Source organism: Gobio gobio, assembly GCF_949357685.1.
Source record: "Gobio gobio genome assembly, chromosome: 17".
Taxonomy (NCBI): domain Eukaryota; kingdom Metazoa; phylum Chordata; class Actinopteri; order Cypriniformes; family Gobionidae; genus Gobio; species Gobio gobio.
Genome location: NC_137110.1, coordinates 50,090,177 through 50,117,676, shown reverse-complemented (window position 1 = coordinate 50,117,676; position 27,500 = coordinate 50,090,177). Strand labels below are relative to the sequence as shown.

Genomic DNA, 27,500 nt, shown 5'->3' with positions numbered 1-27,500 from the left:
GATTTGTTCAAAAACACTGATTCATCCAGTGATGAAACAAGTGAAGTCGTTATGAGTGAGTGATTGAATCATTCATTCAAGAGATTCATTCAAAAACACTGATTCATCCAGTAATGAAACAAGTGAAGTCGTTATGAGTGAGTCATTGAATCATTCATTCAAGAGATTCGTTCAAAAACGCTGATTCATCCAGTAATGAAACAAGTGAAGTCTTTATGAGTGAGTCATTGAATCATTCACTCAAGAGATTTGTTCAAAAACGCTGATTCATCCAGTAATGAAACAAGTGAAGTCTTTATGAGTGAGTCATTGAATCATTCACTCAAGAGATTTGTTCAAAAACACTGATTCATCCAGTAATGAAACAAGTGAAGTCTTTATGAGTGAGTCAAATAGCACGTTTTATGTACAGAATAATTCATACAAGCTCTTATCAAAAACTAAATTCACATTTCTGCTTTTAAAACTTCATCTTGCCCCATAGACTTTCAACTGTAATAATTTTCTCTGGTAATTGACATCATGCATTGTTCTGAGTTATAGACTACACAACATGCCTGTACCTTTATATGCAAATGACCTCTGTTCTGATTGGCTAACTCTTGAATGGCCGGCTTAGAATATGTCTATGAATATAAAGTCCGGTGTATGATGAGTGAGGTCTGTGTGTGATTGAGTTTGCGCTGTACTGTGACTGGCTGTGATTGGGGATCTGCTGTCATTGGCTCGTTTGCACTGATTAAAGCGTCTTTGTGCCGACTGTAAACTCCCGCCGTATGGAGGAGAAATACATGTGTGTGTGTGTGTGTGTGTGTGTGTGTGTACTGCTCTCCCTGCTGGTCCGAATTATGGCTGAGTACATTACTATGATTTACAACTTCCTCCTGCTGTTTAGATTGAAAAGAAAGAGAGAGTGAGAGAGAGAGAGAGAGAGAGAGAGAGAGAGAGAGAGAGCAATGGCCCGTCCGCCCTGCCCCCTCGCCCCGCTACCACCACACATCTTTTGTGAAATGAAAACAAAGCGCGAGCCTGCCAAAATTTTTTTATAGTCGATTGCTGAGCAAGCAGAGAGTCTGTCAGAAAACAAAAGGCGAGAGAGATCGCTGGACGGCCAGATTTGATGCCACAGCAAAACCCACATTCTCTCACAAAGTGTCTGATCACCGGCGGAATCTCATTAAAGCTCATATTTCAGCTCGCCATTTATATTTTGCATGAGGACAACAAAGCCAATTCGAGGACCATTAGCCATGTTTTGCATTGCATGACATTATTTTCATGGCAATTAAGGACATTTAGCCTCCAACTCTAATTACTGTAATGCAATATTAGTTGCATTTGATTATTTGCATTCGGCTTTGTTTTTCCCTGTTGCTCGTGACCCATCAGAACAGACCAGCCCACCAGGGACATGCATTTGTTGTAATGCTTTTACATTTAAAGGGGGAAAAAAATGAGATTCATTGCTGAGCAACATCTGGAGGCATTACAATAATGATCGTTTGGGGGGGGGGTGTAACATGCACAAAAATCCAAACATGCTTTATGCAAAATGTGTTTTCTTGCTTTTCTTTTAATTTTAGAGCTGAGTTATGTGCTAGACGTGCGGTTTCACCCCATCAGTGTTTGGAATATTTCTCTGACACAGAACTGTTAAAGGGTTAGTTCACCCAAAAATGAAAATTCTGTCATTAATTACTTCCCCTCATGTCGTTGGACACCCGTCAGACCTCCGTTCATCTTCAGACACAAATTAAAATATTTTAGTGTAAATCTGATGGCTCTGAAAGGCCTCCATTTGCACAATGCACTTTACACTCTCAAGACCCTTAAAAGCTACTAAAGACGTCGTTACAAAGTCCATCTCACTACAGTGGCTCTACAATAACTTTATGAAGTGACAAGAATAGTTTTTGTGCGCAAAAAAACCCTAAATAACGACTTATATAGTGATGCCGATTTCAAAACACGGCCTCATGAAGCTTCGAAGCGTTATGAATCAGTGAGTCGACTCGTGACTGCTGAATTTGGTGATTCAAACTGCTGAATCGACTCACTGATTCATAACGCTTCGAAGCTTCTATTTAGGGTTTTTTGCACACAAAAACTATTCTCGTCGCTCCATAAAGTTATTGTAGAGCCACTGTAGTGAGATGGACTTTGTAACTTTAGTCTTTAGTGTCTTTTAAGGGTCTTGAGAGTGTAAAGTGCATTGAGCCAATGGAGGCCTTTCAGAGCATCAGATTTACACTAAAATATCTTCATTTGTGTCTGAAGATGAACGGAGGTCTGACGGGTGTCCAACGACATGAGGGTCAGTAATTAATGACAGAATTTTCATTTTTGGGTGAACTAACCCTTTAACAAATGCGTCCGGGTGTTTGTTGCCAAGCCCTCTGAGATCCTTCATTAGTGATGGCGATGGCCGCTTGACGTCTGTTATAGTCTTTGAGAGCATCCTTGATATCGTGTGTATGTAGTGAAAGTGTCTCACTGTAGCCACTCATATTTAAAGCAGACAGAGAAACATCTCACCGGCTCGTCTCTCATGTGTGATTTGTGTTTGTTCATTTTGTTCTGTACTAATTCCACACACAAGACTTAAGTTGTTCTTGCGGATTAAGATTGAAACTCAACGTCATTTGAGCAATGTTTTCCCTGTGCAAAACCAAAAACGAAACTGTATTTCACGAAGCCTCTGTGATCTTGTTGCCTTTGATGTGATTATTTCATAAGAAAACTGCATTTTTTGTTTTAAAGCTGCACTATGTAAAATTTTTTCAGTAAAATATCCAAACACCTCTCGGCCAGTGTTAAATATTTTGTTCAGTTGAGAACTTACAATATCCCAAATGTTTCCAACTATTTGTAAATCGTGAGATGCTATTTTACCCGAGGAACCGGGACGTGTGAGGGCGTGGCCTGTCGATGACATCATATCCGCGTTAGTTTGCGGTTTTATTCTGCAGAAACGCTTTACTCTCACTGCAGTGTGAACAAGTGTCATAGCAGCCGCTGAGAGAACGCACAGAGTAACGCCATCCCATCATCAACACACTCAGATGAGTCTAATATGATCAACAGAGCTGCGTTACCTCACACTAATTAAAAAAATTTTTTTTTTTTAGATATTTAAAAAACTTTTTTTTTTTAAAGATTTATTACGATAGGACAGTAGGTAGACAGGAAGCGAAGTGGGAGAGAGAGAGAGAGAGGTGACATAATAAAAGTCCCGCTGGCGACTGTTTCATAATAAAAGTCCCGCTGACGACTGTTTCATAACAAAAGTCCTGCTGGCGACTGTTTCATAATAAAAGTCCCGCTGGCGACTGTAGCCTAAAAAATGTACCGCTGGCGACTGTGTCATAATAAATGTCCCCCCCGGCGACTGTGTCATAATAAATGTCCCCCCGGCGACAGTGTCATAATAAAAGTCCCCCCGGTGACTGTGTCATAATAAAAGTCCCGCTGGCGACTGTGGCATAATAAAAGTCCCGCTGGCGACTGTGGCATAATAAAAGTCCCGCCAGCGACTGTGGCATAATAAAAGTCCCGCTGCTCGCGAGGCGTGTGTTGCGTTCATCTTATTAACAATCGCTCCAGCGGTTCCTCAGCTCCACAACACTCGTCCTGCTCTGCTTCACTACAGTAACGTTAATAATCACATCCATCAACATGATTTCTGCCCGAGTCCTGTCCCGATTCTTTCCCAGCGGCTGTGAGGTGAAGACCACATGTCCCAAGATTCTGCGCTCAAACGTGCCGTCATCAAACTACGCCTTTGTTTTGAACAGGTGACCTCTAGCGGACGGAAAAGTTACATAGTGCACCTTTAATTCTGCATTTATTTGATTAAAAATACATAAAAATTCTGATATATTATTATGATTCATAACAGCTGTTCTCTATGTAAATATATAGTAAAGTGTAATTTATTCCTGTGATCAAAGCTGAATTTATCATCATTACTGCACATGATCCTTCAGAAATCTTTCTAATATGAGGATTTGCTCCTCAGTGAAACATTATCAATGTTGAAAACTGATATATTTTATTTCTCAGGATTCTTTGATGAATAGAAAGCTCTTTTGAACAGAGTTTATTTGAAACAGAATCTTTGGTAACATTATAAACGTCTTCACTGTCACTTTTGATCCATTTAATGCATCAGCATCTGAGGCTTTATGCAATCTTCTGCGGTTATACACTGAGAAACACTTTGTTTGTGCCCGAGACGGCATTGCTAAAGTGACATTTGTATTGTCAGACTGCTGACTTGACCTGAAATGTTGTTGAGATGGCAAATAAAACTGTAAAGAGTTGAAGTCTGCTAAAACAAGGTGTCTCAGAAGCGTAATGTTGTTGTCTGCCTTCTGGAATCCAGTAATAGTAAAACAACACTGCCTTCAAATACTCCCTAGGTAGTCAGCTCACTTGGTTTGATTCGATTAGCAATTAATGATCCCTCATAAACCCAATTTCTACAGCAATCACACGCCGTATGCAGTCCGTAAAACACATCATGTATATATATTTGAGTTCTGAATATCGTCTCCGTGTCTGTCGCTGTGACCTGTGTGTTCATCATTAGTTTGATTCCCCTGCGCTCTCGTTCTGTCTCGAACGTTCACGTTGCGTTTCTCTTCCAGTCCAGTGTGCAGTAATAATGACCTGAGATTTCCCAGAATTCTCATAATGCTCAAATGGAGCGAGACTGTGTCATTCCCTTTTTCACCGTGATTGGATCATCTTTGCTATTTATAGCTGAATCATATCAGTATTTTTTTTGTTATTGACAAAGACGCAGTTTTCATTTATTGGTCCTTCCTGTCGGCTCGTTATACTCCACGTCTCGCAAAAAGTTGAGCAAACACAAGCTGTCAATCAAAAAAACCTAATGCCTTTGCTTTGATAGTGGTCTCTTCTGCTCAGCAAGGCAGATTTATGTGATCAAAAATACAGTAAAAATTGTGATATATTATTATGATTCATAACAGCTGTTTTCAGTGTGAATATATAGTAAAGTGTCATTTATTCCTGTGATCAAAGCTGAATTTATCATCATTACTCCAGTCTTCAGTGTCACATGATCCTTCAGAAATCATTCTCATATGAGGATTTGATGCTTAAGAAACATTTATGATTATTATTAATGTTGAAAAAGTATTAAATGCCAAGTTCGATAGTTTTTTACTGTCACTTATGATCAATTCAGTCCATCCTTGCTGAATAAAAGTGTTAATTTCTCTTTCTTAATGCATGTTTTTGGTCTTATTGTGCATGTTTAAAAAGAAAAATGTAATATTTAAAAAAAATTTAAATAGTACTATATTAACTATAAGAATAATTCTGCCTTGTTTTCTGGACTTCAAAAAATAATAATAATAATAATTCGGTCAGATTTCTTTTGAAAGAGTCTCTTCTGCTCACCAAGGCTGATTTATGTGATCAAAAATACAGCAAAAGTTGAGATATATTTTTATGATTCATAACAGCTTTTTCCATGTGAATATATAGTAAAGTGTCATTTATTCCTGTGATCAAAGCTGAATTTATCATCATTACTCCAGTCTTCAGTGTCACATGATCCTTCAGAAATCATTCTAATATGAGGATTTGATGCTTAAGAAACATTTATGATTATTATCAATGTTGAAAAAGTATTAAATGCCAAGTTCAATAGTTTTTAAGAGTCTTTACTGTCACTTACGCATCCTTGCTGAATAAAAGTGTTAATTTCTCTTTCTTAATGCATGTTTTGGTCTTATTGTGCATCAATAGTGCAATATCTACTATAAGAACAATAAATCAGAAGTAAATTGTATATGCAATTCTTGAGGCGCGTATGACACACAGCATGAAAAATGGCTTTTTAATGAAAACATTGAGTTGTGCACTCTGAAGATGATTGTCTATTCACATGCACAGCTGGCAGAAAACAACATGCTAGTTGCCATGGCAACGACTCTGACGCTCATATTGCATGTCTTATTGTGGTATTTCGTTTGCATGTTACAAACTTCATACAGTATTTTTTTTTAAATGAGTTCGTCCAGGTGTTACAGTACTGCGACTCCTGCTTTGTGCAATCAGGCTGATATGATATTGTTGAGAACGGTGTGTGTGTGTGTGTGTGTGTGTGTGTGTGTTCATGCATACACTTATGACAACAGTGAGGTACAAAAAGAGTGGGTCTTTTTCACTAGACATTTCCTCCAAGTGCTATTGAACTGTAGAAAATCGACTCCATCGAACTCCGGGGATGAGAATGTAAAGATTTCTGGATATTTCCGACTGTAAATTGGCGCTTGAGCATATGGTGTTTGAGTGAACACATTGAAGGTTAAATGTTTCGCCTCGTCCACATGCTCTGCGAATAATGTAGACTGGAGCAGATGGTATGTAGGCTGCACATTCACTTTATTTATGGGTGAATAAGACTGTGTGTGTGACTGTTGCAATTAGGTTCCATTTAACAGGATATTTATTAATTATCTCAAGCTGCAGACGCCCATAATCCAATCCACGGCTGGTTTGTACATGCCTGTCTAAATGAGCACATATAGACATACATAAATAAAGCTCATGATGATTATATCTTTGCCCTTTCTGAAGGAAATGTGAGTGGGGCTCGTGCAAAATGGCTATTTGGTTGCTAGGGTGTTCTGGATTATTGACAGGACGTTGCTAGGGTGGTTTCTCAAGTGAGAAGAGTCTAGATACTTCACTTCACGCGAACACTGCTAACTATTATAAGGATAGTTCACCCACTTACTCACTTTCATCTCGTGAACAGATTGAATTTAGGCTTTTATTCACATTTAAACATTCATCAGCGAACATAAACAGAAGCTCAATCATGAAAACCAATGAGGTTCGTTCTCGTGTTACGCATCACGTTTGAGCTTCTCAAGAACCAATGAGGTTCATTCACGTGTTACGCAGCACGTTTGAGCTTCCCAAGAACCAATGAGGTTCATTCTCGTGTTACGCATCACGTTTGAACTTCTCAAGAACCAATGAGATTCATTCTCGCGCATCACGTTTGAGCTCCTCAAGAACCAATGAGGTTCATTCTCGTGTTACGCATCACGTTTGAGCTTCTCAAGAACCAATGAGGTTCGTTCTCGTGTTACGCATCACGTTTGAGCTTCTCAAGAACCAATGAGGTTCATTCTCGTGTTACGCAGCACGTTTGAGCTTCTCAAGAGCCAATGAGGTTCATTCTCGTGTTACGCATCACGTTTGAGCTTCTCAAGAACCAATGAGGTTCATTCTCGTGTTACGCATCACGTTTGAGCTTCTCAAGAACCAATGAGGTTCATTCTCGTGTTACGCATCACGTTTGAGCTCCTCAAGAACCAATGAGGTTCATTCTCGTGTTACGCATCACGTTTGAGCTCCTCAAGAACCAATGAGGTTCATTCTCGTGTTACGCATCACGTTTGAGCTTCTCAAGAACCAATGAGGTTCATTCACGTGTTACGCATCACGTTTGAGCTCCTCAAGAACCAATGAGGTTCATTCTCGTGTTACGCATCACGTTTGAGCTTCTCAAGAACCAATGAGGTTCATTCACGTGTTACGCATCACGTTTGAGCTTCTCAAGAACCAATGAGGTTCATTCACGTGTTACGCATCATGTTTGAGCTTCTCAAGAACCAATGAGGTTCATTCACGTGTTACGCATCACGTTTGAGCTTCTCAAGAACCAATGAGATTCATTCACGTGTTACGCATCACGTTTGAGCTTCTCAAGAACCAATGAGATTCATTCACGTGTTACGCATCACGTTTGAGCTTCTCAAGAACCAATGAGGTTCATTCACGTGTTACGCATCACGTTTGAGCTTCTCAAGAACCAATGAGATTCATTCACGTGTTACGCATCACGTTTGAGCTTTTCAAGAACCAATGAGGTTCATTCACGTGTTACGCATCACGTTTGAGCTCCTCAAGAACCAATGAGGTTCATTCACGTGTTACGCATCACGTTTGAGCTTCTCAAGAACCAATGAGGTTCATTCACGTGTTACGCATCATGTTTGAGCTTCTCAAGAACCAATGAGGTTCATTCACGTGTTACGCATCACGTTTGAGCTTCTCAAGAACCAATGAGATTCATTCACGTGTTACGCATCACGTTTGAGCTTCTCAAGAACCAATGAGATTCATTCACGTGTTACGCATCACGTTTGAGCTTCTCAAGAACCAATGAGGTTCATTCACGTGTTACGCATCACGTTTGAGCTTCTCAAGAACCAATGAGATTCATTCACGTGTTACGCATCACGTTTGAGCTTTTCAAGAACCAATGAGGTTCATTCACGTGTTACGCATCACGTTTGAGCTTCTCAAGAACCAATGAGATTCATTCTCGTGTTACGCATCACGTTTGAGCTTCTCAAGAACCAATGAGGTTCATTCTCGTGTTACGCATCACATTTGAGCTTCTCAAGAACCAATGAGGTTCATTCTTTAAGTTTGAGCTTCTGTTTATGTTCGCTGATGAATGTTTAAATGTGAATAAAAGCCTAAATTAAATCTGTTCATTATATAAAGTGATCGAGTGTCTTCAGAAGATTTGGACTAAACCGTTCAATTTATATGAGTTTTAACTTTTTGAAATGTCAGTGGTAGCTTTGTAGCTGTCAATGGAGGGACAAAAATATCAAAAATATCTTCATTTGTGTTCCGAAGATGAACGAAAGTCTTACGGGTGTGGAACGACATAAGTGTGAATAATTATTGAGAATTAAGAATTTTTATTTTTGTGTGAACTCACCCTTTAACCTTGGATAACATTTGACATTTTTGGACTTAAAAATGCACGCATTTATTTGAATGAATTCATTATTAACTGCATTTTCAAATTTTTTTACTTTTGATTCTGTCCTCAAAACGAGGTTTTGTCATTTTCAGCTCACTTCTGGGAACGATTGTATGTCACTGTGTGTCTGGTCTGGGTAATTTATGATGGTGCTGCTGTCCGTCAGCCAAATAAAAACAGATGATGCTCCCAAAACATTGTCTTTGATAAACACACACACACACACACAGAGAGAGAGAGAGACAGACAGAGTGAATGGGAATCAGATAAATGTCTTTCTTTGTCTGTCGTTCGGCGGGTTTGTGGGGGATGTGTTTTAGGTTAGATCACTCAGGCATCCATCACCGCATGTCGCTGGAGGTCTACAGAAAAATGCTTATTAGAAAAATCTGTCATTATGCTTTTAAACACACGAGCACATTACATTTGCCTCGCCAAACAAGAAACTTTCAGAGTTTTATTATTTGCACTTGAGTAAGTGTTCCTCCGAGACATTTTTACTAATTCAGAAATATTATTTTACGTAACAGGTGAAGCTGTGCCGCTTATTTTAGTTTTAATAAATGTGTATATTAATATAACATTCGAAGCACTCCATCATTTCTCTATAGAAAGTTTGCCTCTGTTAACTGCTGTGTGCTCTGGTTTAAGACCTGAAATGCATTACTGTTACTCACACACTGGGTTAGACTTTGTTTGTCTTGCTAAAGTAAGTATTTTAGACATGCACCACAGTATTATCCTTTGGACATGTACAATGGTGTTACCATAGTGTTTTGGATGTATATCATGATATTACTGTGGTATTTTGGACATGTACAATGGTGTTACCACAGTATTTTAGAGTGCACGATGGCACTACTCTGGTATTTCTGCCATGCACCATGATATTATCAATGGCGTTTTGGATGTTTACCATAGTATTACATTGGTATTTTGGACAGTATTATCCTTTGGACATGTACAATGGTGTTACCATAGTATTTTGGATGTATATCATGATATCACTGTGGTATTTTGGACATGTACAATGGTATTCCCATGGTATTTTAGACTGCACAATGGCACTATCATGGCATTTTGGACATGTATGTTTACTGTGCTATTACTGTGGTATTTCGGCCATGCACCATGATATTATTGTGGCGTTTTGGATGTGTACATTGGTATTACCATGGTATTTTAAACATTTACCATTATACTACCATAGTATCTTAGACATGCACCACAGTATTATCCTTTGGACTGGTGTTACCATAGTATTTTTGATGTATACCATGGTATTACTGTGGTATTTTGGACATGTACAGTGGTATTACCAAAGTATTTTGGATGCGTACCATAGTGTTATATTGGACATTTACTGTGCTATTACTGTGGAATTTCGGCCATACACCATGATATTATTGGGGTATTTTGGACATGTACAATGGTATTACCATAGTATTTTGGATGTATATCATGATATTACTGTGGTATTTTGGACATGTACAATGGTATTACCATGGTATTTTAGAGTGCACCATGGCACTACTCTGGTATTTTTGCCATGCACCATGATATTACCAATGGCGTTTTGGATGTTTACCATAGTATTACAGTGGTATTTTAATCATTTACCATTGTACTACCATAGTTCCCCTTCAAGGGAACTCGAGCTGCGTCACCGCTTTGGGAACGCCCCTGCGTGATTGCGTCGTGAAGCACGTATGTCATCAGTCCAATAGAGAGACGGAACGTCATAGGCGGGTGACGTCATAGACCCGGAAGCTATAAAGCACACCAGCAAACACACGCCGTTAGCTTCTGTTGCCTTCAACAAGCGCTCTGTGTTATTCTGTCCAAGTGTCTTTGTGTTGTGTCTGAGTTCAGACTGTTTTGTTACGTTTGCACTATTCACCACATTGATACAAGAGAAAAAAAGTATGACGAGCGAACAGCGTTACAGACAGTGTGTTCCTCCCTGCTCACGCTACATCCCGAGCGGGGATACACACTTGATGTGCGTTGTTTGTTTGGGAGAGCAGCACGCGCAGTCGGCACTCGAGGGTGCCGGCTGCGAGCATTGTGAGGCTCTGCCTCTTCGCGTGCTGCGATCCCGCCGGGCGCTCTTCGAGGAGGGCGTCCCGGTTAACGCTCCCCACGGCACGGGTCCCGCTGCGGCTGAGGCTCAGCGGCGACTCATGTCGTGGGGTTCCCAAAAGGATCTGACGGAGGGGATGGAGACGGGCCCCGCCCTATCTCTTCCTTCACCCGCCAGATCCAGCGCTGCCTCTCTGGGTTCGGGAGCCCGCTCTGCGGCTTCTCCCGCCCGGGGAGCGGCCGCGATACTGCAGCTATCTTCCTCCGAGGAGGTTGATGTCTGTAGCATCGATGCAGGGGGTGGAGACTCGTCACTTCATTCCCCTGCAAGTGAGGAGCTCATGGAGGTGCTGAGCAGAGCGGTGGCCAGACTTCACATTGACTGGCCACATGAACATCATGAGCGAGCTGCTGTAAAAAGCAGACTCGACGAGCGCTTTCTCCCCGCGCGCTCTGTTCAGCCTCCCCGAAGGAGTCTGCCGTTTTTCCCGGACCTCCACACCGAGGTGTCGAGGTCTTGGAAGCGGCCCGTGTCTGCACGCATTTTCACCCCGCAAACGTCCGTGTATAGTAATATCGCGGGGTGTAAGAGACACGGTTATGGTCAGCTGCCTCGGGTTGAACAGACGCTTGCGAGCCATCTGTCACCCGAGTCTGCGTCGACCGTAAAGGCTCCGTCTTTGCCCACAAAGCCTCTTAAAGTGACATCATCTTTTGTGGGCAAAGCATACTCGGCAGCAGGTCAAGCCGCCGCGTGTCTGCACACGATGTCTATCGTGCAGGCATATCAGGCTGATCTGCTAAGGGACCTGGGGGAAAGCCACGAGATCGGAGTCGATACTATTAATGAACTTCGATCGACTGCCGATCTCGCTCTCCGTGCCACCAAGGAGACGGCTCGATGCGTCGGCCGTTCTATGGCAGCCCTAGTGGCCACGGAGAGGCATTTATGGCTAAACCTTACAGATATTAAGGAAAGGGACAAGAGCTTTTTGCTTGATGCGCCGTTGTCTCCGGAGGGCCTGTTCGGTGACGCTGTCACCACGGTTACCGACAGGTTCCTGGAGGCGAAAAAACAGGCAGCGGCGCTCAAGCAGTTCCTTCCCCGTAAGCCCCAGGTCTCGTCTGCTGCTGGGCGGGAGCAGCAGATGCCGAGTACAAGCTCCTCGCACAGGGCGCAGCAAAAAGTGAGTGTCGCCACTCGTACACCCCCGCAGAAAGGGTCGTCGGGTGCGCGGCGCTCACAGGCGCAGCCTTCTAACCCCAGGGCTGATCTGAGGACAGTCATTGTGGCGAGGAAGGCTGCGTCAAAGAAGTCCTGACGCCTCTGGGCCCAGGACAGTGAGGGTGGTCCCCTCCGCGGGCGCACGGTGCTTACCGCTGTACACGGTACCCGTGCGTCCGCGGTACCCTCACGGGGTCAGTCCGCCAACCCCGCCCGAGTGCCGGGGCGCGGAGGGGCCCCGCGGGTCATTCAAGGATGGCCCGCACCCTCTTCGGAGGGAAATTATGCCGTCGAGTCAGTCGTTCCCTGCCGGTTCGCCGCTTCAGGGCGCTGCACTCGCGGTGCAGAGTACATCAGAGACCAGCCTCGAGGGGCTGGTTCCCTTAGTAGATTTTGTGTCAGAGTGGGAAAATCTGCCTCACATATCTCGTTGGGTCCTGCGATGTGTAAAGTTGGGGTACGCGATTCAGTTCAGATGCCGTCCCCCCAACTTCAACGGGGTCCTCTCCACTGTGGTGGACCCGGTGCAGGCTCTGGTGATGACTCAAGAAGTACAGACTCTGCTGCAAAAGGGGGCTATAGAGAGGGTTCCCCCCCCGGACAGGGAGTCAGGCTTTTACAGCCGGTACTTCATAGTGCCAAAGAAGGATGGTGGGCTGCGCCCCATCTTGGATCTTCGCGTCCTGAACCGAGCCGTGGCAAAGCTCAAGTTCAGGATGCTGACACTCAAACAGATCGTGTCTCAGATCAGGTCCGAGGACTGGTTTGTCACGATAGATCTCAAAGATGCGTATTTCCATGTCTCCATCCTTCCGCAGCACAGGAAGTTCCTGAGGTTCGCTTTCAGGGGAGAAGCGTACCAATATCGGGTGCTTCCTTTCGGTTTAGCCCTTTCACCCCGCACGTTCACGAAGTGTGTGGACGCTGCTCTGGTCCCCTTGCGTTTGCAGGGGATCCGCATCCTCAATTACATCGACGACTGGCTGATACTAGCACAGTCAGCGCGTCTCGCGGTTCAGCATCGAGATGTTGTTCTCGCGCATATGAGGAGGTTGGGGCTGAGGCTCAACTCCAAGAAGAGTGTTCTCTCTCCTGTGCAGAAGATCACTTATCTCGGGGTGAGTTGGGATTCGGTCGCTATGCAGGCTCGTCTGTCGGAGCCTCGCGTGGGGTCAATCCTCTCAGCCGTGAAAGGGGTGAAGCTAGACCAGCCGCTCACTGTAAAGCAGTTTCAGAGACTGTTGGGTCTGATGGCAGCCGCGTCCAATGTTATTCCTTCGGGCCTGCTGTTCATGAGGCCGCTACAGTGGTGGCTCAAGACCAGGGGTTTTTCCCCGAGGGGGAACCCCTTTCGCGTAATCAAGGCAACGCGGCGGTGTCTCCGCACCTTGGTTATGTGGAAGGACCCCAGGTTCCTGACCCAGGGCCCGTCGCTGGGGGCACCGTGTCAGCGTACTTCTCTGACCACGGATGCCTCCCTGACGGGCTGGGGGGCGACCATGAGTGGTCGCTCGGCCCAGGGTCTGTGGCAGGAGCACCAGCGTTCATGGCATATAAATTGCCTGGAAATGTTGGCGGTGTTTCAGGCTCTGAAGCACTTCCTGCCGCATCTCAGGGGCCATCATGTGCTTGTACGCACAGACAGCACATCGGTGGTCTCCTACATCAACCATCAGGGGGGCTTGAGGTCTCGTCGCTTATACAAGCTGGCGCGCCTTATCCTCCTCTGGGCTCAGGGAAAATTGCTGTCAGTCAGGGCTATGTACATTCCTGGGCGGTTGAACGTGGAAGCAGACATCCTGTCGAGGCAGGGGCCAAGGCCCGGGGAGTGGAGACTCCACACCGATGTGGTGGAGCTCCTTTGGGAGAAGTTTGGCAGGGCCCAAGTGGACCTGTTCGCCACTCACGAGAACTCTCATTGTCATCTGTGGTTCTCCCTGTCGCCTCCAGCTCCTCTCGGACTGGATGCGATGGTACAGGAGTGGCCGAGGCTGCCCCTGTACGCTTTCCCCCCGATCGCTCTGCTTCCGGGAGTTCTAGAGAGAGTGCGCCGGGACGGGGCCCGTCTCCTTCTAGTAGCCCCGTTCTGGCCGGGCCGGGTATGGTTCTCGGATCTGGTGTCTCTCCTCGACGGCTCTCCCCTGGAGATTCCGTTCCGGAGGGACCTTCTCTCTCAGGCGGGCGGAGTTTTTGTTCACCCCCGCCCGGAGTTGTGGAAACTGTGGGCTTGGCCTCTGAGGGGGCCCAGCTCATAAGTTCCGGTCTCTCAACTGAGGTTGTTGAGACCATTCTACACTCCAGAGCTCCTTCTACGAGGAAACTTTACTACCTGAAGTGGAGACTCTTCACCTTATGGTGTCGAGATCGCCTGCGGGATCCAGTTAACTGCCCTGCGAGCGTGGTGCTGGAGTTCCTGCAGGAGAGATTCTCTGCTGGGTTAGCCCCCTCCACACTAAAGGTGTACGTGGCGGCCATAGCTGCTTACCACACTCCTTTGAGTGGTGTTTCATTAGGGCGACACCCTCTAGTAACTCGTTTCCTCCGTGGAACCTTGAGGCTGAGACCTGTGACACGCACCAGGGTGCCGGCCTGGGACTTATCCATCGTCCTTCGAGGCCTTTCCGAGGCTCCCTTCGAGCCGCTCGAGGAAGTTCCTGAGAAATTTCTCACTTTCAAAACTATTTTTCTTCTTGCTATTTCTTCTCTTAAAAGAATTGGGGACTTGCAAGCCCTCTCTGTCGCACCCTCGTGCTTGGAGTTTGCCCCGGGTATGGCTAAGGCCTTTCTCTCTCCGAGGCCCGGGTATATTCCTAAGGTCCTCACTAATCCTGTGAGACCTATTGTGCTCCAGGCCTTCTGTCCTCCTCCCTTTGTGACGTCAGACCAGGAAAAGTTAAATCTGCTTTGTCCAGTTCGCGCCTTAGACGCCTATATCCACAGAGCTGCCCTGTGGAGAAAAACTGATCAGTTGTTTGTTTGCTACGGACCTCCATCCCGTGGGGGTCCGGTGTCAAAGCAGAGGATGAGCAAGTGGGTAGTCGAGGCTATCTCACTGGCTTATGTGGCGGCCGGACAGCCCTCTCCTTTGGCTGTTCGGTCCCATTCCACTAGGAGTATGGCTGCTTCTCAAGCTCTCTTGGCAGGGGCCTCCCTGCAGGAAGTGTGTGATGCGGCGGGGTGGTCCTCGCCGCATACATTTGTCAGGTTCTATGAACTAGATGTTTCTGCTACTCCGGGGTCTCGGGTGCTCGCCTCGTAGCTGTTACAGGCGGGCATCCAGACTCGCATGGGGACGTGGGTATTCTCGTTCCCAAAGCGGTGACGCAGCTCGAGTTCCCTTGAAGGGGAACGTCTCGGTTACGACTGTAACCTTAGTTCCCTGATGGGAACGAGACGCTGCGTCACCCGGCCATACTCCTCGCATGCCCGCAAGCGCCTTGTTTCAGGCCTTCTTCAGAAGCTAACGGCGTGTGTTTGCTGGTGTGCTTTATAGCTTCCGGGTCTATGACGTCACCCGCCTATGACGTTCCGTCTCTCTATTGGACTGATGACATACGTGCTTCACGACGCAATCACGCAGGGGCGTTCCCAAAGCGGTGACGCAGCGTCTCGTTCCCATCAGGGAACTAAGGTTACAGTCGTAACCGAGACGTATTTTAGACAGTATTATCCTTTGGACATATAAAATGGTTTTACCATATTATTTTGGATGTATACCATGGTATTACTGTGGTATTTTGGACATGTACAGTGGTATTACCATAGTATTTTGGATGTGTACCATAGTGTTATATTGGACATTTACTGTGCTATTACTGTGGTATTTAGGCCATTCACCATGATATTATGTTTACCATAATATTACATTGGTATTTTAGACATGTACAGTGGTATTGCCATTGATGTTTGCAATGGGATTGCCATGGTAATATATTTACCATTGTACTACCATAGTATTTTAGATGTTTGCGCCACAGCATTATCTTTCGGACATGTACAATGGTATTACCATGGTATTTTAGAGTGCACCATGGCACTATCATGATATTTTGGACTTGTACGTTTACTGTGCTATTACTGGGGTATTTCTGCCATTTACCACGGTAATACCATGGTATTTTGGATGCATGAATTTCACCTGCTGGACGATAAAACGTGAAAAAATCCCACACCGATTTGGAGCCCGAGCCATATCTAGATGCCCTTCAGAGTCGTGCGATTGGGTTTTGCACATGCAAACACTCGGATCTTCATCAGAACATGTAAAAGTGTAGATGTGGAAATATAATGGTCTTAATAAGCCAGATCGAAATAGATTTATGTCTGAATGGCATCTGTTGTGTTAAGACTGAAGCTTGCACGCTCATATGGTTGGATTTCTAATCAGCCCAACAGCGTACAATGGCTTTAAATTGATGCCAGAGATAGTTGGACGCCTTCCCAACCTGAGAAAAAACTCTCCTCTTTTCATTATTCCATCATTTACGCCAACTAGCCGTTCATCTGTTTATGAAAACAGAAGGCGTTCGGTTTGTGTGCGTTTGCATGCGATCACATGTACAAATGTGTGCGCTCGAGTCGACTTTCCAGCGGCCTGTTCTGAGCGTCGTAAATATTCCCCGAAATTTGATAGCGTTGGTTTCAGAGTGGCGTCCCCTCTTCAGTTAATGAAAGCTACAAATTGAAACCCTCAAACTCAATGCAAACGGCATCTTGCATCCAAATTGAGTTCTAATATCCTTGAAAATTGGACGGAGAGATTGAGGAGGAGCAGGAAAATGGAAAAAGCAGCAAACAAAGAGGGGAGAAAAACATTTGTCTTATTACCAACTGCTTTGACTGTTGCGAGTGCGACGAACCTTTGAAGAGCAGCTTCTACATGCATTAAATGTGTAATACGTATAATCACATCTTGAAGTCGGGCGGATGAATTATGTATTTTTACCAACCATTCGACGTGGCGCCACCTTGAGATTTACATTTTATCGTCAAGGACGTTCTGCTACTTTTGACAAACGTCCCGTCCCCTCCTGGTTTCACCACAAAACATTCACTGAGTCCATTGTTCGCATTTATCCCTAAAATCAGCATGACGTGGAGGGATTTGATGAGCGCGCAGGAGAGGTGTGATGAGTCAGCCGCTCTGAATGGAGCTTCAGGTAATGGAGTTTCATCTGCAGATCTCGTCCGTTTAAAGTGCATCATCTGACATCTGCTCTCGCTCTTTTCCTTACAATAATGGACCGTGGTACCATGTGGTATGAATATGGTAGACTTTCAAAAGTTCCAGAAAGTTACATGTACTACTCTGGCATTTTGGACGTGCACAGTGGTGTTACCGTGGTAATTTGGGCATTTACTATGGTACTTCCATGGTGTTTTTAACATGAACCATTGACAGTATTATCCTTTGGACATGTACAAAGGTGTTACAATAGTGTTTGGTTGTATACCATGCTATTACCGTGGTAATTTGGACATTTACTATGGTACTTCCATAGTGTTTTGGATGTGCACTGTGATATTAGTGTGGTATTTTAGATGTTTACTATAGTATTATCATGGTATTTGAAACATTAACCATTGACAGTATTATCCTTTGGACATGTGGTATTTCCATAGTGTTTTGAATGAATACCGTGTTATTACCGTGGTATTTTGGACATGAACAATGGTATTACCATAGTATTGTGGATGTGCACCTTGGCACTATCATGGTATTTTGGACTTGTAAGTTTACTGTGTTATTACTGTGGTATTTCTGCCATTTACTATGGTAATAACATGTTATTTTGGATGGGCACCATAATATTATTGTGGTGTTTTGGATGTGTACCATAGTATTACAGTGGTATTTTAAGCATTTACCAGAGTATTTTAAACACAGTATTATCCATTGGACAGTACAATGGTGTTACCATAGTATTTTGGATGTATACCATGGTATTACAGTGGTATGTTTGAAGTGAACTGTGGTAGTACTGTGGTATTTTACCATATTATTTTGGACGTATACCAAAAAATTACCATTGTAGATGTGTACCATGGTAGATTTTAGATGTGTACCATGGTTTTACCATAGTATTTTAGACATGAACAATGGCAATACCATGGTATTTTGGATGCGCACCTTGATATTCTGGTGTTTTGGATGTGTACCATAGTATTACTGTTGTATTACCATAGTATTTTGATGTTTACGATGGTAATACCATGGTATTTTAAATATTTACCATTGTAGTACCATAGTAATTTTGATGTTAGCACCACAGTATTATCCTTTGGGCATATACAATAGTATTACCATACTATTTTAGAGTGCACCATGGCCCTATTATGGTATTTTAGTTTGCTTTGTGTAGTATTTAGTACTGTGTTTTTTCTGCCATTTACTATGGTAATAACATGGTGTTTTGGATGTGCGCCAAGATATTAGTGTGGTATTTTAGATGTTTACTATAGTATTATCATGGTATTTTAAACATTAACCATTGACAGTATTATCCTTTGGACATGTACAATGGTGTTACCATAGTATTTTGGATGTATACCATGGTATAACCGTGGTATGTTTGAAATGAACTGTGGTAGTACTGTGGTATTTTACCATATTATTTTGGACGTATACCGTGAAATTACCACAGTAGATGTGTACCATGGTAGATTTTAGATGTGTACCATGGTTTTACCAAAGTATTTCTGATGTTTACAATGGTATTAACATGGTATTTTGACATTTACCATTGAACTACCAGTATTTTAGACATGCACCACATGGCTTTGAATGTTTACCATGATATTACTGTGGTATGTTTGATGTGAACTGTGGTATTTTGGTAATTTAACATGGTTCTACCACAATTGTTTTGGACATATACCATGAAATTCTTTGGGCCATGGTATCACTGTGGCATTTTAGATGTGTACCATGGTTTTACCATAGTATTTTAGACGTGCACTATGTTATTAACATGGTATTTTGGACATAATTATGTATGGTGCCCCAGTGGTATTTTGTGCAATGTGGTATTTTGGATGTGCTTTGTGGTATTTTTGCAGTATATTTTAAAGTACCGATTACTGTATGGCCACAGTATGCTGTATTTGTTTCTATAGGTGTACCCTGATATTAGCATCCGGCAGGATCAGGGTAGTTTTATCCATGTTTGAGTTTTTCCCGTGGTGCTGCATCTGCTGACTCTGATCTTGTCTGCGTTTAGCGAGGTGAATGTGTGATCGTTCTGTAGGAGAATTCTCCTGAGGAGCCGACGACAGTCTCTCTTCACACAATAGCTGCTCGCCCCACTGTTTACAACACACAATTTAGTTTCCTTCCAACAATTATGAGGGAAATTGAATCTCAGGAAATGTTCATTTTCACATCCATTAGAGCGGACAATAACAGGGGAGGCCCTGAAGCCCACAGAGACATCTGTCTTCAAAGACTCGCAGAACTATATGGAAGATTAATATCCAGCCCGGCGACACCAGCGCAACCTCGGGTGTGTTCCCTGAATATCTGCTCATCTCTGAGCCCAAATCACCAACGACATCTCTTTCCTAACCAAACAATGAGAACTAATAATCAGATTCATGTCTTTAACAGTAACTGTGAGGCACTTTTCCTCTGGATTTTTTGGAGAAACGTGTCCTTTTTGATACATCAGGCTTTTATGGCTCATATAGTGAGAATATGGAGCTCAAACTATTTTATCCAAAGGTCCAAACTGAGCAAAAATATGCACAGATGCTGACATTTATATGGATAAAAAGACACAATTATGCTTGTAATGTAAATTAATGAGGACTTTATAACGGTATAGTATTTACTTGCATAAAATGCATATAAATATTAATATCTGCCAATAATATGTCTTAGTCAGATGATATTTAAATGCTTAATTTATGATCAAAACTCTAGTTTAAAAAAATATAATGCAATGCAATACAATGATGACTGACAGATGAACCTTCATCAAAAGTCTGAAGATCATATTTGATACTCATGATTTTTCCAAAAATGATGTATGGATGATCAAGGAAACTGAAGTTGCTAATATTAGTGATATCTCAAGATGAACACTTACTGAAAGGTTTGGGATTGATCAAACTTTATTAATGTTTTTTTTATCTATTAACTGTATTTGAACATACATTTATTTTTGTTTAATTTTATTTATTTATTATTACATGTTATATTTTCATTTTATTTTATTTATTATATTTGAACATATATAAAATAATAAATTACAACTTATTCTCAAATAAAATCAAGCAATTTATTTTATTTTATTATTTTATGAATTGTATTTGAACATATGTGTATAAAATAATAAAAAACATAACTTAGGTTCAAATTAAATAAATAAATAAAATAAAAACACAACTTATGTTCACATAAACACAAAAGATTGTGATTAACTTTGTAATGGGTTTTATTTTACATACATTTATTTTTATTTATTTGAACATAAGTTGTATTTTTATTTTATTTTATTAAAAATAATCCTTCAGTCCAGTAAGTGTTCATCTTGAAATATTACTAATAATATAGAAGTTATTGTAACGTTTACTTGATAAAAGTGCAGATTTGAGATCATAAAGACACGAGCTGAAGGACTAAAGATGTCTAAAGCGGCGCAAACTCTCGATCAGACGACAGAAGGACAGCAGGAGATCCTCAGATCCTCTTCAGAAACAGAGGCTTTATGAGCTTCAATGAAAGAGTGAGAAATGAAAGAGTGCGGGATGAAAGAGTGAGGGATGAAAGAGTGAGCAATGAAAGAGTGAGCAATGAAAGATTGAGGAATGACAGAGTGAGGAATGAAAGAGTGAGGGATGAAAGAGTGCGGGATGAAAGAGTGAGGGATGAAAGAGTGAGGGATGAAAGAGTGAGGGATGAAAGAGTGCGGGATGAAAGAGTGAGGGATGAAAGAGTGAGGGATGAAAGAGTGCGGATGAAAGAGTGAGGGATGAAGTGAGTGAGGGATGAAGCAAGTGAGCAATGAAAGAGTGAGGGATGAAAGAGTGAGGAATGACAGAGTGAGGGATGACAGAGTGAGGAATGACAGAGTGAGGGATGACAGAGTGAGGGATGACAGAGTGAGGGATGAAAGAGTGAGGGATGACAGAGTGAGGAATGAAAGAGTGAGGGATGAAAGAGTGAGGAATGACAGAGTGAGGGATGACAGAGTGAGGAATGACAGAGTGAGGGATGACAGAGTGAGGGATGACAGAGTGAGGGATGAAAGAGTGAGGAATTACAGAGTGAGGGATGACAGAGTGAGGAATGACAGAGTGAGGGATGACAGAGTGAGGGATGACAGAGTGAGGGATGAAAGAGTGAGGGATGACAGAGTGAGGGATGACAGAGTGAGGGATGACAGAGTGAGGGATGAAAGAGTGAGGGATGACAGAGTGAGGGATGACAGAGTGAGGAATGACAGAGTGAGGGATGACAGAGTGAGGGATGACAGAGTGAGGGATGAAAGAGTGAGGGATGACAGAGTGAGGAATGAAAGAGTGAGGGATGAAAGAGTGAGGAATGACAGAGTGAGGGATGACAGAGTGAGGAATGACAGAGTGAGGGATGACAGAGTGAGGGATGAAAGAGTGAGGGATGACAGAGTGAGGGATGACAGAGTGAGGAATGACAGAGTGAGGGATGACAGAGTGAGGGATGACAGAGTGAGGGATGAAAGAGTGAGGGATGACAGAGTGAGGAATGAAAGAGTGAGGGATGAAAGAGTGAGGAATGACAGAGTGAGGGATGACAGAGTGAGGAATGACAGAGTGAGGGATGACAGAGTGAGGGATGAAAGAGTGAGGGATGACAGAGTGAGGGATGACAGAGTGAGGGATGAAAGAGTGAGGGATGACAGAGTGAGGGATGAAAGAGTGAGCAATGAAAGAGTGAGGGATGAAAGAGTGAGGGATGACAGAGTGAGGGATGAGAGTGAGCAATGACAGAGTGAGGGATGACAGAGTGAGGGATGAAAGAGTGAGCAATGAAAGAGTGAGAGATGAAAGAGTGAGCAATGAAAGAGTGAGGGATGAAAGAGTGAGGGATGAAAGAGTGCGGGATGAAAGAGTGAGGGATGAAGTGAGTGAGCAATGAAAGAGTGAGGGATGAAGTGAGTGAGGGATGACAGAGTGAGGGATGAAAGAGTGAGGGATGAAAGAGTGAGCAATGAAAGAGTGAGGGATGAAGTGAGTGAGGGATGACAGAGTGAGGAATGACAGTGAGGGATGAAAGAGTGAGCAATGAAAGAGTGAGGGATGAAAGAGTGAGGGATGACAGAGTGAGGGATGAGAGTGAGCAATGACAGAGTGAGGGATGACAGAGTGAGGGATGAAAGAGTGAGCAATGAAAGAGTGAGAGATGAAAGAGTGAGCAATGAAAGAGTGAGGGATGAAAGAGTGAGGGATGAAAGAGTGCGGGATGAAAGAGTGAGGGATGAAGTGAGTGAGCAATGAAAGAGTGAGGGATGAAGTGAGTGAGGGATGACAGAGTGAGGGATGAAAGAGTGAGGGATGAAAGAGTGAGCAATGAAAGAGTGAGGGATGAAGTGAGTGAGGGATGACAGAGTGAGGGATGAAAGAGTGAGGGATGAAAGAGTTAGGGATGAAGCGAGTGAGGGGTGAAAGAGTGAGGGATGACAGAGTGAGGGATGACGCGAGTGAGGGATGAAAGAGTGAGGGATGAAAGAGTGAGGGATGAAAGAGTTAGGGATGAAGCGAGTGAGGGATGAAAGAGTGAGGGATGAAAGAGTGAGGGATGACAGAGTGAGGGATGACAGAGTGAGGGATGAAAGAGTGAGGGATGAAAGAGTGAGGGATGAAAGAGTGAGGGATGAAAGAGTGAGGGATGAAAGAGTGAGGGATGAAAGAGTTAGGGATGAAGCGAGTGAGGGATGAAAGAGTGAGGAATGACAGAGTGAGGGATGAAGCGAGTGAGGGATGACGCGAGTGAGGGATGAAAGAGTGAGGGATGACAGAGTGAGGGATGAAAGAGTGAGGGATGAAAGAGTGAGGGATGAAAGAGTGAGGGATGAAAGAGTTAGGGATGAAGCGAGTGAGGGATGAAAGAGTGAGGGATGAAAGAGTTAGGGATGAAGCGAGTGAGGGATGAAAGAGTGAGGGATGACAGAGTTAGGGATGAAGCGAGTGAGGGATGAAAGAGTGAGGGATGAAAGAGTGAGGGATGAAGCGAGTGAGGGATGAAGTGAGTGAGGGATGAAAGAGTGAGGGATGAAAGAGTGAGGGATGAAGTGAGTGAGGGATGAAAGGGTGAGGGATGAAAGAGTGAGGGATGAAAGAGTGAGGGATGAAGTGAGTGAGGGATGAAAGAGTGAGGGATGAAAGAGTGAGGGATGAAGTGAGTGAGGGATGAAAGGGTGAGGGATGAAAGAGTGAGGGATGAAAGAGTGAGGGATGAAAGAGTGAGGGATGAAAGAGTAAGGGATGAAGTGAGTGAGGGATGAAAGAGTGAGGGATGAAAGAGTGAGGGATGAAAGAGTGAGGGATGAAAGAGTGAGGGATGAAGTGAGTGAGGGATGAAAGGGTGAGGGATGAAAGAGTGAGGGATGAAAGAGTAAGGGATGAAGTGAGTGAGGGATGAAAGAGTGAGGGATGAAAGAGTGAGGGATGAAAGAGTGAGGGATGAAAGAGTGAGGGATGAAAGAGTAAGGGATGAAGTGAGTGAGGGATGAAAGAGTGAGGGATGAAAGAGTGAGGGATGAAAGAGTGAGGGATGAAAGAGTGAGGGATGAAAGAGTGAGGGATGAAAGAGTGAGGGATGAAAGAGTGCGGGATGAAGCGAGCGAGTCTGAAGCAGTGTTTAGCGCTGTATCGCCGTGGCGACGCTCGGATGGAGGGATGATGTATTTGGGGAAGAGTTTGAAGGTGAAGTCCTCTGGCTCTGCGTTTCCACGGCCGCGTGTTTGATAAAAGTATTTGTTTGCGAGATAAATGGCCGTTCTCCAGCTGAAGATGACAGGCAACACAAAGATGATATTGAATTGATTTCTGAAATGTTGCAGAACTGACTGTTTGATGTATACGGGCAGACATGAATCATAAAAATTCTATTAAAAAAGCTCTTGAATGGTTGACAGCGGAATATTATTTCTGATGATTAATTTGACTCAGTCATTATGGACGGGGCTCCAGTCAGATCGCCTCCTACAAAATTGCTTTTCATTCCCTCTTGAATACCCCGACAAGCTCTCTCTCTCTCTCTCTCTCTCTCTCTCTCTCTCTCTCTCTCTCTCTCTCTCTCTCTCTCTCTCTCTCTCTCTCTCTCTCTCTCTCTCTCTCTCTCTCTCTCCATACGGATGATAAAAACACCAGAGCCAATCACAAACTTCAGCGTTATGAAAACATGGTCTGTGCTTCCAAAAGTTGATTTTGATAATGCCGTATTTCCAGCAACTTTCTGTGATTCCAGAGCCAGATCTGAAGCTGCCAACTTTACACATCCAAAAAACTGATTCTTACTTGTTTATCTGCATAATATTTATATAATTGTGTTTATGCCTCTCTTCACAAAGTAATTAGACAGGCATTATGTCTACTGTTGCTCATACTTACACAAACGTTTGGGATTGATCAGACGTTTTTTAAATATTTTATTGTTTGTATTTGAAAATTTTTATATTTTATTATTTTATTTTGTTTGTACATAAGTTGTATTTTTATTTTATTTTATTTATTTTAACATAATTAAAAAAAAATATTTTATTTGTTGTATTTGAACGTGTTTAAAATAATAATAAATATAACTTATGTATATTTATTTATAAATAAATAAATAAAACCAAACACAACAAATGAAATAAAATAAATTACAACTTATGTCAAATCAAATAAATAAAATTAAAATTAAACATATAAATTAAAAAATTAAATATAAAAAATATAAATTCAAATGAAAATGAAAAATTATTTTATTTTATTTGAACAGTAAAATAAAAAGGCGTGTTTTGTAAATTTTATTTAAACATTTTTTATTTAATTTTATTTTATAAATTGTATTTGAACATACATTTTTATTTTATTTAAGTTGTAATTTATTATATTACATTATTTTATTTTAATTTATATTATTTATATTGAATTTATTTTATTTTCATTTTTAGGCTATGTATTTTTTTTATTTGAACATAAGTTCTATTTTTATAATAATTTCATTTGTTTATTTATAATAACATAAATAAATATAAATAAATAAATAAATAAATAAATAAATAAATAAATAAATAAATAAATAAATAAATAAATAAATAAATAAATAAATAAATAAATAAATAAAACTTGTCCAATTACCACAAATGAAATAAAATAATTTACAACTTATGTCAAATAAAATAAAAATGAAACTTATAAAAAAATTATAAATTAAATATAAAAATATAAATTCAAATGAAAAATAAAATAAAAATGTATTTTATTATTTTAATTTTATTTGAACAGTAAAGTAAAAAGGCATATTTTTTAATTTGAACATTTTTTTATTTAAGTTGTTTTTTATTTTATTTTATTTATGTTATTTATTTTATTTATTTTATTTATTTTATTTTATTTTATTTTATTCATTTTTTTTTATTTTTTTATTTTTATTTATTTTTTTATTTTTTTTTACGGTATTTAATTTGCCAAGCAAACACGTCTCTCAGGATCCTCAGCGGATGTAAAGCTGATTCTCTCTGTTTTCCCGCAGCAGAATTACTCAGGACACGGAGGGGGCAGCGGGAACGGCGGAGGGGGGGGAGACGAGGACTACGAGATCCCCCCTATAACCCCCCCGAATCACCCCGAGCCGCCCCTGCTGCACCTGATGGACCCCGAGTCCAGCTACCTGTGTCACTCCATCCCTCACAACGGCCTGATCAACCCGTACTCCTACCCCGAGCTGCCCGCCCTCATGATGTCCAACATGCTGGCCCAGGACGGACACCTGCTGTCCAGCCAGATGCCCTCGGTGAGTCCCTGTGCGGAGCGCTCCCTACATAGACAGCACTGTTAGGCATCCCAGACACAAAGGCTGTTCCAAACTCATGATAAAGCATGACATTTATCCTTTGTGGATCTGACAGTCCCATAATGCACTGCAATCTAGCTCTAACATGAATATGAAAATCAGTACTGAAAATTATCATTAGGACATTAGTGTGTGCACTTTGCATTATCATACCAGTAGCATTGTTCGGTGTAATTTTTGCTCAGTTCATGTATATAATTATTAATATTCTATATAAATATTTATTATATATATATACATTTATCTTGTTTTAAGAATATTTAAAGGAAAAATACTGATTAAAAATATATGTATTTTGTCCTTAACTATTTGTCAAGCTCAAATTTAGCATCAATTATAGTTATTATATTACTTATTAAAATGTTTTAATTATTAATAGGGATGCACGATATATCGGCCACCTTATCGGTAACAACCGATATATGTACATTTTTTATGTTATCGGTTCGATAAGAAACTTTGTTTTTGTAATCAGGTTATCAAAAATTATATAAAAATATAGATGTATCTGATATATCGGTTATCGGCTTTCAAAAATAAAGAATTATTGGTTATCGGCATCAATTGATATATATAATTTTTTTATGTTATCGTTATCGGCCCGAAAAGACACTTTGTTTTTGTAATCAGGTTATCAAAAATTATATAAAAATATAGATTTATCAGATATATCGGTTATCGGCTTTCAAATATAAAGAATCATTGGTTATCGGTATCAACCGATATTTGTAATTTTTTTATGTTATCGTTATCGGTCCGAAAAGAAACGTTGTTTTTGTAATCAGGTTATCAAAAATTATATAAAAATATAGATTTATCGGATATATCGGTTATCGTCTTTCAAATATAAAGAATTATCGGTTTTCGGTATCAACCGATATATGTAATTTTTTTATGTTATCGGTCCGAAAAGTAACGTTGTTTTTTTAATCAGGTTATCAAAAATTATATAAAAATATAGATTTAACGGATATATCGGTTATCGGCTTTCAAATATAAAGAATTATTGGTTATCAATATCAACCAAAATGTTCATATTGCATACATTGCATCCCTAAATAAAATAATGTATGTAAATATTTATTTTAATTTATCATGTATTAAATATTATTTATTTACAAATTATATAATTTATATTTACAGCAGAAAATGCTAATTAAATTTGTTGTTAGTCTGTATCTTCTCCTGGTTTTCCGTAGCAATAAAAACAATAATGGCAATTTGCATATGTAAATGATATGCAGATGAGGTTTTGCATAATTAAAAAGGCATTGTATGCTCCATGTTTGGTGTTTCCGGGAGAAATCCGGGTGGAGGGGAAA

The 27,500-nt window shown here is 41.6% G+C and overlaps 1 protein-coding gene across 9 annotated transcripts in view; it reads left to right on the top strand.

Moving 5' to 3' along the window:
• tox2 (TOX high mobility group box family member 2) overlaps window positions 1-27,500 on the top strand; it is a 214,362-nt gene that overhangs the window by 107,483 nt on the left and 79,379 nt on the right. For 5 of the 9 annotated variants that reach the window (XM_079841692.1, XM_079841690.1, XM_079841693.1 and 2 more), the window contains one exon: window positions 25,861-26,118. In XM_079841692.1, the coding sequence (XP_079697818.1) occupies window positions 25,861-26,118 (258 nt within the window). Of the gene's footprint in view, window positions 1-25,857; window positions 26,119-27,500 lie in introns of all 9 variants that reach the window. The other 4 variants (XM_079841685.1, XM_079841689.1, XM_079841691.1 and 1 more) reach the window with 1 other exon arrangement.